Genomic DNA, 12,325 nt, shown 5'->3' with positions numbered 1-12,325 from the left:
AACGTCCTTGAAGGCGGGTATTATTTTCTTTTGTTCCATGATATAGCAGAGATTATTCTATACTTGGAGTCAGAAGACTTGAGTTCAATGCTAGTTTTGATAATTGCTAGCTATACAATTATGGGCAAGTCATTTCATATAATTATAGAACTTCATAATTGGAAAGGATTTGAGAGGCATTTCAGTTCAGGTTATACCCAAAGAAGAATTCTCTCTACAACATACTTGATAAATGGTTAACTAGCCTTTGACTGTGTAAGTCTTATTTGTAAAATGGGAATAATGGCGGAGCCAAGATGGCGGAGTAGAAAGACGCACATACACATAGCTCCGAACCCACAACCCACAGAACGGCTAGAGGGGACCAACCCACAGTGAATTCTGCACCCAGAGGCCACGGAATATTGGAGCGAGGGAGATTTTTGTTCTGGAGAGACCTGCAAACCTCTCGCGGGGGGTCCTTCGCGCTGTGGACTGGGCGCCAGGACTGGGAGCTGAGTGCAGCCCTGCAGCGGCCGCGACACCGTGAGGAAAAGATCCGAACGGGCTACAGGGACGAGATATCCTGCGGCCACGAGGGTCCCTCCACCCACAGAGGGACCTGTAAACCTCTCGCGGAGGGTCCGTCGCGCTGCGGCCGCGGAGCCCAGCCCGGACCTGCGGCGGCCGCGGCTCCGAGAGGTACAGATCCGAGCAGGCTTTAGGGACGGGATTTCCAGCGGTGGCACAAGCCCCTCCACCCACAGGTGAGGGTCGGTGAGAGAGTCTCTTTGGCGGGTCGAGAGGGGAGTGGGGTGCCCCCATGGCTCGGCCCCCCCCCCTCCCCCCCTGGGAGATAGAAGCTGAGAGGCGGCGGCAGACAGGGGCTCCCCAAGCAGGCGGGAGCCTGGATCCATTGTGGAAGGTCTGTGCATAAACCCCCTGAGGGAACTGTGCCTGAGAGGCAGCCCTGCCCCGACCTGACCATCTGAACTTAATTCTCACACTGAATAGCAGCCCTGCCCCCGCCAAAAGCCCTAAGGCGGGAAGCAGCATTTGAATCTCAGTCCCCAAACGCTGGCTGGGAGGACCAGGAGGCGAGGTGGGTGTGAGGAGAATATTCAGAGGTCAAGCCACTGGCTGGGGAGAATGCCCAGAAAAGGGAAAAGAAATAAAACTATTGAAGGGTACTTTCTCGGAGAAAAGACACCTCCTCCCTTACTTTCTGACGAGGAAGAACAATGCTTACCATCAGGCAAAGACACAGAAATCAAGGATTCTGTGTCCCAGCCCACCCAATGGGCTCAGGCCATGGAAGAACTCAAAAAGTAAAATGGGAATAATAATACATAAACTCCCTCCTTTATAGGATTATTTTGAGGAAAGTGACGTGTAAATCTTAAAGAACTATATAACTGTGAGTTATTGGTATTCCTTTGGATTGGCACAGTTCTAACACATGTAGTAGGCAATGAATAAATGCTTGCTAAACTGAACTGATTGAATCTAATTTTTATAAATCAACTTGTATTTCAAAGGCAGTAGGAAAAATATTTAAAGGAATTCAGTGAAGAATATTTTGGTTCAGCACATAGAAAATGCTGACTATACATTTGTATTCTGGCTGATGGATTTTTCTATGGAGGGGTACAGGGAGTTAGCATTTATATAGTGCCTACTATATGCCAAGCACTATGCTAAATACTTTACAAATAAAATCTTATTTGATCCTTACAATAACCCTGAAAGTAGATGGTGTTATTATGCCCATTTTATAGTTGAGAAAACTGAGGCAGACAGAAGTTAACTGACTTGCTCAGGGTCACACAGCTAGTAACTGAGGCTGATTTGAACTAAGATCTTCCTGACTCCAGGCTCTATACTCAATCTACTTTACCATCTACCTGCCTTTATGTTAGGCAGCAGTTGGTATCACCTCAGCCCATTTAGCCCAGATACCTTTTTCATTTATACATCTTGATAGATTCACATCAGAGATGTGAATAAGGTTTACACACCAGTATTTAATTAATCAATCAAAGACTTGAGACTAAGTACTTGGATGGGAACTAGAGGGATATTGACAAGACAGATGCTCAGAATGGATGGACTGATGAATCTTAGTCACGTTCTGTGGGTCCTTTATAAAATATCAAACCAGTTCAAGGCCAAGATTCAAGCAAGCACAAAGGAGAGATTGCTCCAGTTAAATCCTAGGGAAGGGGGTGAGGAGGAGAACTCTGAGCTTTGGTTTCAGATTACTACCCCACCCCCCACAGCCTACCAGCTGCCCTTGACCCGATAAACAATAGTCTCTAACTCAGATTCAAGACTCCAACAAGCTCAGAAGAAAAGTTATTTCATACCTAAAGGGAACAGCTTGAAGATTTTAACAAAACAGTTTCCAGAAGCTGTGTTTGCTCCCCCATGCCTTCTAGGCCACCTGCAAAAAGATTAGAACTCCGTGAAGGCTCAGATGATGTTTAGCATTTTTTAGGAAAAAAATATTTTTTAATTAAGGTATGTACATTGTTTTTTTAAAGACATAATACTATTGCCTATTTCATAGGCTATAGTAGAATGTAAATATCACTTCCCACTACATCTGGGAAACAAAAACAATCATGTGACTCGTTTTTTGATATTTGCTTTATTTTGGTGGTCTGGAACCTACCAGCAATATCTCCTAGGCATGCCTACACCAACCAAACCACCTTAGTGAATTGCTCCTTTCTAAGAAAACTAAGTCTGGTTGACTAATATCATAATCAGCCTGCAATCATGCCACAATAGGTTGCCGGCTTGTGAGCTAGAAAACTGGAAAGAAACCTCTCTATCCTCAGGGCTACCCCTAGCCAGAGCCCTGAGGAGACACACTTCAGGGGCTCAGGGGTTCCCGCCTGCCAGTGTGAAGGGGTGCAGGGTGAGGAGAGCATAGCTCCAGAGGGACAAATAGATAAAATCGTTTGTCACTGTTCTGTCCCAAATGGAACTCATGATTTTTCCTCCTGCCCTTGTCCGTTTCCCCTCCTTCCCCCCGACCCCCAGGGCTGCAGGAGGCAGCAACACGCTCTCAGTCCCTCAGGCTCCAGAGGGGAGACATCCTTGACTCCTCGCTGTCTCTTCCTCCCATCATTTGATTGCCAGTCTATTGATTTTACTTTTGCAGAATCTCTCCCTTTTCTCCTCTGCCCTTGCCCCCAGGGTAGTGCAGGCCTCACCCTGGCACCACGGTTGCGGCCTGCTGGTGGGTCTGCCCACCTCGAATCTCTGCCCACTTCAATTCACCTTCCATTAAAGTGATTTTCACTAAAGCATAGGACTGATCGCGTCACCCTCTAATCAATAAACTCCAGGGGCTCCCTATCACTGCCAGGATCAAATATGAAATCTTTTGCTTCAAAGCCATCGTGTTCAAAACCTACTCCCCTCGTTCCATTTGTTTTCTCTTACTGCTTTTTTCTCACATCCACCATAACGGTTCACGTGGCGCGCACAATCCCAACCTCCGGAATCGGAGAGGTTAAGGCAGCCAGAACGCAGCTGTCCGCGCATGCGCAAGAAGATGCTCATTCTTCGTCTCCGTCAAAAAGAGGCATTCTCGAAAAGTTGGAGCCATGCGCTGAACTGCGCAGGCGCGGAGGGCGCGGCGCCGCAGCGCACGGCGGGGGCGGGGCTTGGGTTCGGCGACGTTACAACTAGCTGCAGCTTGTGGCAGCGCCATTTTGAAAGCGCTGTTGCCGCGGGTCGGGTGTGGAGCGTTTGCTGAACGGCTGGTTCGGCCTTGCGGCTTGCCCTTCCTTCCTTTCCATCCTGCGGACATTTTTTTTATCTTCCCCAGACTTCGAGAGAATTTGGGGGAACGATCATGTTGAGAGGAAATCTAAAGCAAGTGCGGATCGAGAAAAACCCGGCCCGCCTGCGGGCCTTGGAGTCGGCGGCCGGGGAGAGCGAGACGGCGGCCGCGGCTGCCATAGCACTTGCTCTGGCCGGGGAGCAGGCGCCGCCCCCCTCGGCGCCCCAGGAGGACCACCAGGAGGAAGAGATAGGGTTCACCATCGACATCAAGAGCTTTCTGAAGCCGGGAGAGAAAACCTACACTCAGCGTTGCCGCCTCTTTGTGGGGAACCTTCCCACGGACATCACGGAGGAGGACTTCAAGCGCCTCTTCGAGCGCTACGGGGAGCCCAGCGAGGTCTTCATTAACCGGGACCGCGGCTTTGGCTTCATCCGTCTGGTGAGAGAGAGGGCTAGACCCGGGGCCTTGGCGGCCTCTCCCCTCCCCCCCCGCCCCCCCCCCCCCCCCCCCCCCCGCTCCCCGAGGGTCCCTGGGGGCCGGCGCCATGGCCGCCCCTGCGTTACCAGCCGCGTGCGGCTCCGCGGCGCGTCAGGCCTCTTCCGGGCCTTTCCCACGTCCGGCTCCCCCGTGCTGGGCAGTTAGCCTGGGGCTCGAGTCCATGGGGCCCGCTGCTGCCAGCCTTGTCCCGATTTAAAATCCCGTTTTCGGTCTGTTCTAGATTTCGCTTTTCCCCCGGCCCCGAGGGAGCGCCTTTGCCCTCGTTGTCCTGTAGGAGGCGCCTCAGGACGGGCTCTCTTTGTAGCTGGAGAAAAAGGGGTCTCTTTGGGAGGCTTGACACAGAAATCAATCGCTGATGAAGCCGCGTGGAGGGGTGAGGAGCTGGGGAGGCGCCGTTCCTTTGAGTAAAGTTCACTTAAAGACCCAGTCTTTACCGCGAAATGTCTTATTGAGGAGAAAAGGACTATTTACTGTTTCCACTTGAAATACCTTTCTATGTGACCATCTCAACTGCTATTGGAATGGCCAAGACACATTATTTCACAGGCTCATAGGTTTTAAAAGGGTCTGTCCTCCAAATATTTTGTCTTAAAAGTAAATAGATCCAGATAGTAGCCTGTGTAGTGTTGAACAGCTGTCCATGGTTCCGCTGGGAGCTGCCAGTGGTTGAGGGAAGCGGCTGGTGTAGTTAATTTGGGGGAGGTGGATGCTATTTTAACAAACAGAACTATTCACCGAAATCTCCAATAGTTTTAACCTACTGTACGAATAAAGACTTAAATTTCTAAAGCTTTAGGCCATGAGGTTACTGTTTAGTACAGTGCAGGCATGAGGAATGACGTAGTGTTATGAAGAGTTGGAGGGGAAAAGCAACTTGGATAAGGTTCACCATTTTAAAAAGGCTTTATTAATGTTTTACTTTTTTATGTTTGTCATTTTCACTCTCATTCCCTCTCATCCTCCCCCACTTCCACCTTCAAGACACACAGTTACAAAATACACCTAGGGTTCACCACTTCTCATGACAGTGAGAAGTATGTTTCATCTTAAGTCTTGGAGTCACTATTGATTAACATTTGGAAATCTTAATTTTTGTGCATTTTTTAAAGATAGAAAATTGTTCAGTTGGTTTGAGGAGGGCCTTCTGTTTTTAAGCTTGGTGACTATCAATATTAGATCTGTAGCGTATGGTTTTATAATTTAAAGGTTTGGTGAACATGATCTATTTCCTACAATATGGTGCTTTTTTAAGTGAACAACATTTTAAAATATTGTGTTTTCCCAGTATTTTCAGATTGATTGATTTTCAAATAAGCTTTCATTGTCAATTCTAATTGCTTCTAAAAGCAGTGGCATGCAATAATGGAAAATTCGTGATACATAGTGAATATATGATGAGACATACATGCCCTGAATATATTTAAATTTATACTTTCAAATAACTGTCTATCAAAATAGGAGTCAGTTATTAACCAAACTAGTTGTGAAATTTTAAAAATATGAGTTTATTATTTGATGTCAAGTTGGAGTTTTGTTAGAAGTAGTTTTAAAAACTAAGTTTAGCATCAAAAAATGTATAAGCTTGCTTTTACATAATGCAAACAAATCAGACCCTGTCAGTTTATAATACTGACTTTAGAATTTTGGGAAAAACTGTGTTTGTAGAATTAAACAATTAAAATTTTCCCTTATCCCCTCATTTGTTGTACAGTGAGCATAATTGAGTGTATGAGCTATCTGAAGACAAGATGGCAAATATTTCATTTTTCTTTTGTCCTTATGCCTACCCTCATCACTGAGGTTGCAGTTTGTTTTTTTTTTTTGAAAAGTGGAACTGATGGTATTTTCCACTGTGCTATAGAAATCACCTTTTTTTCCCCTTAAAAATAAATTTTGTTTAGATGAATGGCAATAGAAAGACTCCTGTATTTTCTCACTTCTCCACCTTGCCATTGTTGCCTGTTCCCCACATAGAGTGAATCATGAATTTAGCATAGCTTTTTTGTTACAGTGTTCTATTCTTATATATTTTTTATATTTCAAAAATCTATTCCTTAAAGCCACTTTTAAAATACCTTTTTGTGTGACCATCAGAACTGCTATTGGAGTGGCCAAGGCACATTATTTGTTTAATAGGCTCATAGGTTTAAAAAGGGTCTTTCCTACAAATATTTTGTCTTAAAAATAAATAGTTTTATATGTAGCATATTTAGTGTTGAACAGTTTTCTATGGTTCTCCTGATAGTTACCAGTGGTTGGGGGAAGTGATTGGTATAGTTAATTTTGGGGGAGGTAGATGTTATTTTAATAAATGTTTTTTGTTATGGGAATTGGTCCCGTTTTCATAATGAAAGTCATTGAGAAAATTTGCTTAGAAACACATTTACCTTTATAAATGAAAAATGCTTGTATGAGTTAACAGACAACTATCTTGTATTTTGTTAATGTACCAAGGAAAATTTTGCTTTATTATATAATTGATTGTGTCCCACTACATATCATCAAACTCATTTCAATAATATGATTGCATGGAAAAAAATATCACCCATTTTACAAATGAAGCTAAAATTCTTATGTTTGATGAGAGGTAGCATGGTTCAGTGGAATAATGTTCTGGATTTGGAATCAGGAAGCCTTAGGTACCAAACAGGCCTTAGTCACTACTTCTGGGACTAGGCAAGTCATTTAACTTCTCTTGGCTTCAGTTCCTCATCTTTAAAATGAAAGGATTGGATTTGATGTCCCTTAAGGTACTTTCTTGCTCTTAAGTCATGATGGTATGATTGAAGTATAAAGTATGATTTTTGTTCTCTGTGCCTTATCTTGGAAAGTGTTAATAATAGATGTAAAATAGGAATGCTAGACTAGGTCTAAATTGTACAGTTATGTGAAGTAATTTTTGGTGGGGTTAATGTTTATAACTCTGCCGGTCATTTTTGTGGTAGAACTTTGAGAATTGTGGAAATGTGTAAGGGCCACCTTAGAAAATTTCTTTTATTGGGAAAGGAATTGAAGTGATTTTTGTAGCTGCATTTCTTTGTTGGGAATGGAATCATTTGAAAGAAACATTCCACATATTTGGTATGTTATTTATTGAGGAATGTTCAGATTTTTAAAAAAAAATTCATGAAAAAATGCAAAGCCAAAGCCAGGAAAGAACTGGATAATGTGTTAGTCTCTTGATTAGCTCAAAAGCCAGTTTTGGCCAGATTAGCTTAACCAAACAGTTGCAAGAAATTTTAATTCAGGTTATTTTAATCCAACCCAAAACTTTTTTGTTGACTTTTTTGTTGTCTTTGTTTTATTGTACATCTGTCAAATAAAGCAATTTATTTATTTATTTTTTTATCAGTCTGTAGGGATATTTAAACAACTGAGGTAAAGCAGAAGTCTGGGAAAGTGATGTACTGGAAAGAGCTTTGCATTAGGAGATAAATATGAATTGCAGCCCCAGGGTTTTGTGGCTTTGGTAATAAGGAGAAGGTATGAGGCTATGAGGACAACATTTGAGAATGGCAGTTAGCCTGGATAAGAGAAAACTTATTGAAACAGGAAATATTAATTTTCATTGTAGAAGAGAAGTTAGTCTTACATAGCTTGGACCCAGAATATGAGTCTTTGAGTAGCGGGTAGAATTTAGTCAAGTATTGTTTCAGTATTAGAAAACTTACTAAAATTGATGTTGCAAAAATGGAATGGGTTGTTACTTTTGATGAAATGAGTTCCATGTTTTTGGGGGAGTCTTTCAAGTGCTCGGTAATCCTTTTAACTTCTGCCCTTCAGAATCCTCAAAATAAAGTTTAGATCTGTAATAAAGATTATAAATAAGATCTAGATGATCATCAGGACTATTTAAAACTAAACACTTTGAAAAACGCCTATCTATTTTTGACAGACTAAGTGGAATAAGCAAAACAATGTGAATTCTTTAATAATTGCAGATAGTTATAAAATTCTAGTTTTAAGCTCTGAAAGTACTGTTCTGATTTTATAAACAGATTAAGGTTCATCCAATTTGCAGCTCAACCATAAGGGTCATATATTTGGTAAAACATTGGAATCTTGACTGGGACTTGAGGATTCTCAAGTCTAGTACATTTAAAGACTTTGTTATAATGATTTTGAAGGCCTGAAATGGCTTAACATCTGTTTATCCTAAGATAGGTAGCTTCTACTCCAAACACAGACAACCTCCCTATGCATTTTAATAAGCTAGGCTAGAAGGTGTAGAAACATTAGATAGAAAAACAGAAATAATGTCTAGAGAGATAACTACTCTTCATAAAACTGTCCTTTATGTTAAGCAGACAAATGTTGAATTGGGGGTTTGTGTATGCAAAAGAATTTTTTTAATATTGCCTTTTCAGCATGACAATGGGTTTAGGAATATATACAATCATTTGTAAACTCTCTTTTTCCCCCCTAAAGGAATCTAGAACTCTGGCTGAAATTGCAAAAGCAGAGCTGGATGGCACTATTTTGAAAAGCAGACCACTCCGAATTCGATTTGCTACTCATGGAGCTGCCTTAACTGTCAAGAACCTTTCACCTGTGGTTTCTAATGAGCTTCTAGAGCAAGCATTTTCTCAATTTGGTCCTGTGGAGAAAGCTGTTGTAGTAGTGGATGATCGTGGACGAGCAACTGGAAAAGGTTTTGTAGAATTTGCTGCAAAACCTCCAGCACGAAAGGCCCTGGAAAGATGTGGTGATGGAGCATTCTTGCTAACAACGTAAGTTAATGTTATCTTTTATATTAATGAATCTACACTCACAATAAAGATAGTGTGATCTTAGATCACTAAAACTCCATGTGGATAGTAACCAGTTCTATATCTTTGTATTGTGTCCTTGCATCTACCAAACAGTGGATACTCAGTACATTTTTTTTTGTGAATGAATAAATACAAATATTTAAAGGTGAAATTACGTCTAACAGTTCAAAGAATAATTGTGTACACACCACATTATTGAAATATTATAGTTCTGTATTGCAAACAAGGAAGTCCTAATGTTGGGTGGTATTGGAGTGGAAAAACCACTACAATAGCAGAAGAGCCACCCAAGCATTCTATGGTTCCAGCTTTTCCTTATCTTCCTCTTTCTTGTCAGTACAATGAACAGGAAGGACGTTTGGATTATATTGTATCATCAGATCCTTGTCTAGGAAATTAATTTTTTAGGAGGCTTAGGTTTGAAGTCTAGAACTCAATTGGGTTTTATGATGAAGCAAGGTTTGCCACTTGAATAGTAAAACATTTCATCCAGTAATCCAGAGCAGTTGCTCAGCCATTCCACCTTGAACCTGCAGGCTCTCTTCTTTCATTACTTGTTCATTATTAAAATCTCCTTGATCTTTGTAATCATTTGGTACATCACCACAATCCTCAAATTCTAGTTCATCCTTCTGGATGGCTATTGAATAGAGTCAGCTAATTTTTGATGCTTGAAAAATCCTTTTTCTTCAGTTTTCAGAAAATGATGAATCTGTGGGTAAATTGTACTACAGAATTCAGCACACAATTATTTTAAGTGTCTGTTACTTGCAAGATATTACTAGGGATATAAAAATAATCTACGTCCTCAAGCTTATCCTCAAGTTGAGGAAAGGATGCACACATCTATGATTTAAGGTCGATTTTGTGGAGTACAGAAAAGTTCAGACAAAGTACTCTTAAGAAACTCAGCATAAACAGGGTGGACTAAATGACCTCTGTGTGCCCTTCCAGTTATGAGATTTTGTGAGATTTTCAGGTAGGATAAGGGTTCTTAACTGGAGGTCTCTTATTAATTTGTTTCATTTTGTCCTATGTATTTTGTGCACTTAAAAACAATATCTTGAGAACAAGTCCATAGCTTTTACCAGCCTGTCCAGAGGTATCTGTGAAAGAAAAAAAAATTCAGGAGCTTTGAGCTTGGAAGATTAGGTTAAGGCTTCATGTTGTCTTTAAGGTGGCCCCTTAATTAGTCCTTAAAAGAAGGGGAAGGCTTATTTTAACATGTAGAGTTTGAGATTTTGATAGTAGGGTCCCATTCTAGCCATGGGTAATAATATATGAAAGCAAAAGCTTGTTAAATGTCGGTGAGGTGGTTGAGATTGAGGAGTAGAATCCAGTTTAACTAAAGTTAGTGGAAAGGTTGGAACTAGATTATTGGCAGCTTGGAATGTAAGTGAAAGACATTTTTAGTCAATTATGGTAGGATCAAAATCACACACAGATACCTCCTGGTCGTCACCCCCCACCCCCACCCCCCCCCGCCCAGATTAATTTGGCAGGGAAGAAGTGTTAGAGGCCTGAACTAGAGTGACATACAGTTGGAGTCCCACAGATTGGATAGAGATTTTTAGAGATAGAATTGAAAGGATTTTAATCACTGATTGTATATAGGGCATGAGAGGAAAGTTGAATTAGTTTTGGGATTTTTAAAGTTTTTTTTTACAAAGGCATATTTACTGAAAAAGTATAGCTAGAACAAAAATAAAATAGCATTCCCAAAACTGGGAGGTTTACTCTACCACCTGCACACTTACTGGTTCCAGGGGAGAGTTGACTCAAAATGTTAACAAAACATTCTCCACCCCTCCCCAACATTCCTTCTCTTTCCCACCTTGGGTGTGACATAACCCATAGATGAGTTGTTCCCTTCTATTACAAAACATTGTGCCTTACTTCTGGAGCTTTCAAGGGAGGTAGACTGGAAATATGGTCATTAGCAGCATTTTGGTGATTACAGAAGCTACAGAAGTGGATTAGTTAAAAAACAAGATCTCTTGATAGGCTTTGGAAAAACCACATTTAAGGGCCAGCGGAAAGATTAGGAACCATACACTGAGAGGGGCAATTGATCAATAAGTCATGTCCCACCAGGTACTTCTATACAAATAAAAGTAATTCTTACTCAAGAAGTTTATACTCTATCAGGGCAGGGGTATATGTATGTTTATATGTGTTTGTATGATAAGATATTTGGGAGGGATAGCATTAACATTTTGGGTATCAAGAAAGGCTTTGTAAAGATATATGGAAGTGATTGTTGAATATTGAAAACAAATAAAATAATTCAATTAGAAAAAGAGAAGAAAGGCTTTGAGGTGGAGGTGAGAAAGGCAGTACATTCTAGACAGGAGGGATAGCCAGTGTCCTTGAGGAACAGGGAAGACCAGTTTATAGCTGAGTAGGAAGAGTAAAGGAAGGGGAATAATGTATGAGATTGGGAAGATAGGTTGGAACCAATTTTCAAAAGACTTTAAAATGTGCGAGTCTTGCAGCTAACATTTAGTAGCTAAAAGTGTTAAGTTGGGGGAAGGATGGAAAGCTTAGGCCCTCCTTTTGAGAATTTGATAGCTTAGTAGTTAAAAAAATGATCAGTAACATTATTGAAGTACATTAGAAAGTTAGCAATAGATCTGTTTAAAAACTATGTGAAGTCTAAAGGACCTTTTGGTCCTTTCATTTCCTGAAAGAAATGGCATTTTTCTTGGGATTTAAAAGATAAAGAAAAGAGGATAGCATTTCTGCTATAAGGAATGGCTTGAGCAGTGGGCATGGAGGTAGTATGAGGACGTAAGTCTCAAAGATAACAGAACTATGAAAGGGAATCAACAACATCAAATGCTGAAGTGAGATCAAGAAAGATTAGAACTGAAGGAAAGCTATTGAATTTGTCAATAGAGTTCCTTTGTGATATCCAAGGTGAAGAACCCAAAGGGTTGAGTTGAACGTGACTGATAAGAAAGTGGCATGAGTAAAAGTGAGGTTAGACAGATCTAACTGGTTTTAGGGATAGCAACATAAAGGGAACTTTTTTTGGCTAGCTGAAATCTGACAAGTGCAGTGTGCTGAGTAGAGGGATCCAGGAAGACCTGAATTCCAAGTGTTGTTTCTGTCATCCTGGTGATATAATGCTTGACAAGTCACTAACCTCAATGCTGTAATAAACCAGAGATGTCAGATGTGGCAACTGGGCTAACAGTCTGATCTAGATGTTATTGGGAAATGTTTAATAAAATAAGTAAAAATTCAGTATGACATAGATAATGTTAATTTGTGG

General features: G+C 41.2%; 1 protein-coding gene across 1 annotated transcript in view; it reads left to right on the top strand.

Annotated features, from left to right (window-relative positions):
- The first annotated feature begins 3,532 nt into the window (after positions 1–3,532).
- PSPC1 (paraspeckle component 1) overlaps positions 3,533–12,325 on the top strand; it is a 54,951-nt gene continuing 46,158 nt past the window's right edge. The window contains 4 exon segments of the mRNA XM_072611664.1: positions 3,533–3,729; positions 3,731–3,812; positions 3,815–4,216; positions 8,705–9,006. Of these exon segments, the coding sequence (XP_072467765.1) occupies positions 3,533–3,729; positions 3,731–3,812; positions 3,815–4,216; positions 8,705–9,006 (983 nt within the window).

This window comes from Notamacropus eugenii, chromosome 5 (assembly GCF_028372415.1).
Source record: "Notamacropus eugenii isolate mMacEug1 chromosome 5, mMacEug1.pri_v2, whole genome shotgun sequence".
Lineage (NCBI taxonomy): Eukaryota > Metazoa > Chordata > Mammalia > Diprotodontia > Macropodidae > Notamacropus > Notamacropus eugenii.
The sequence above is the reverse complement of the archived record's forward strand: the minus strand, read 5'-3'. Positions and strand labels throughout refer to the sequence as shown.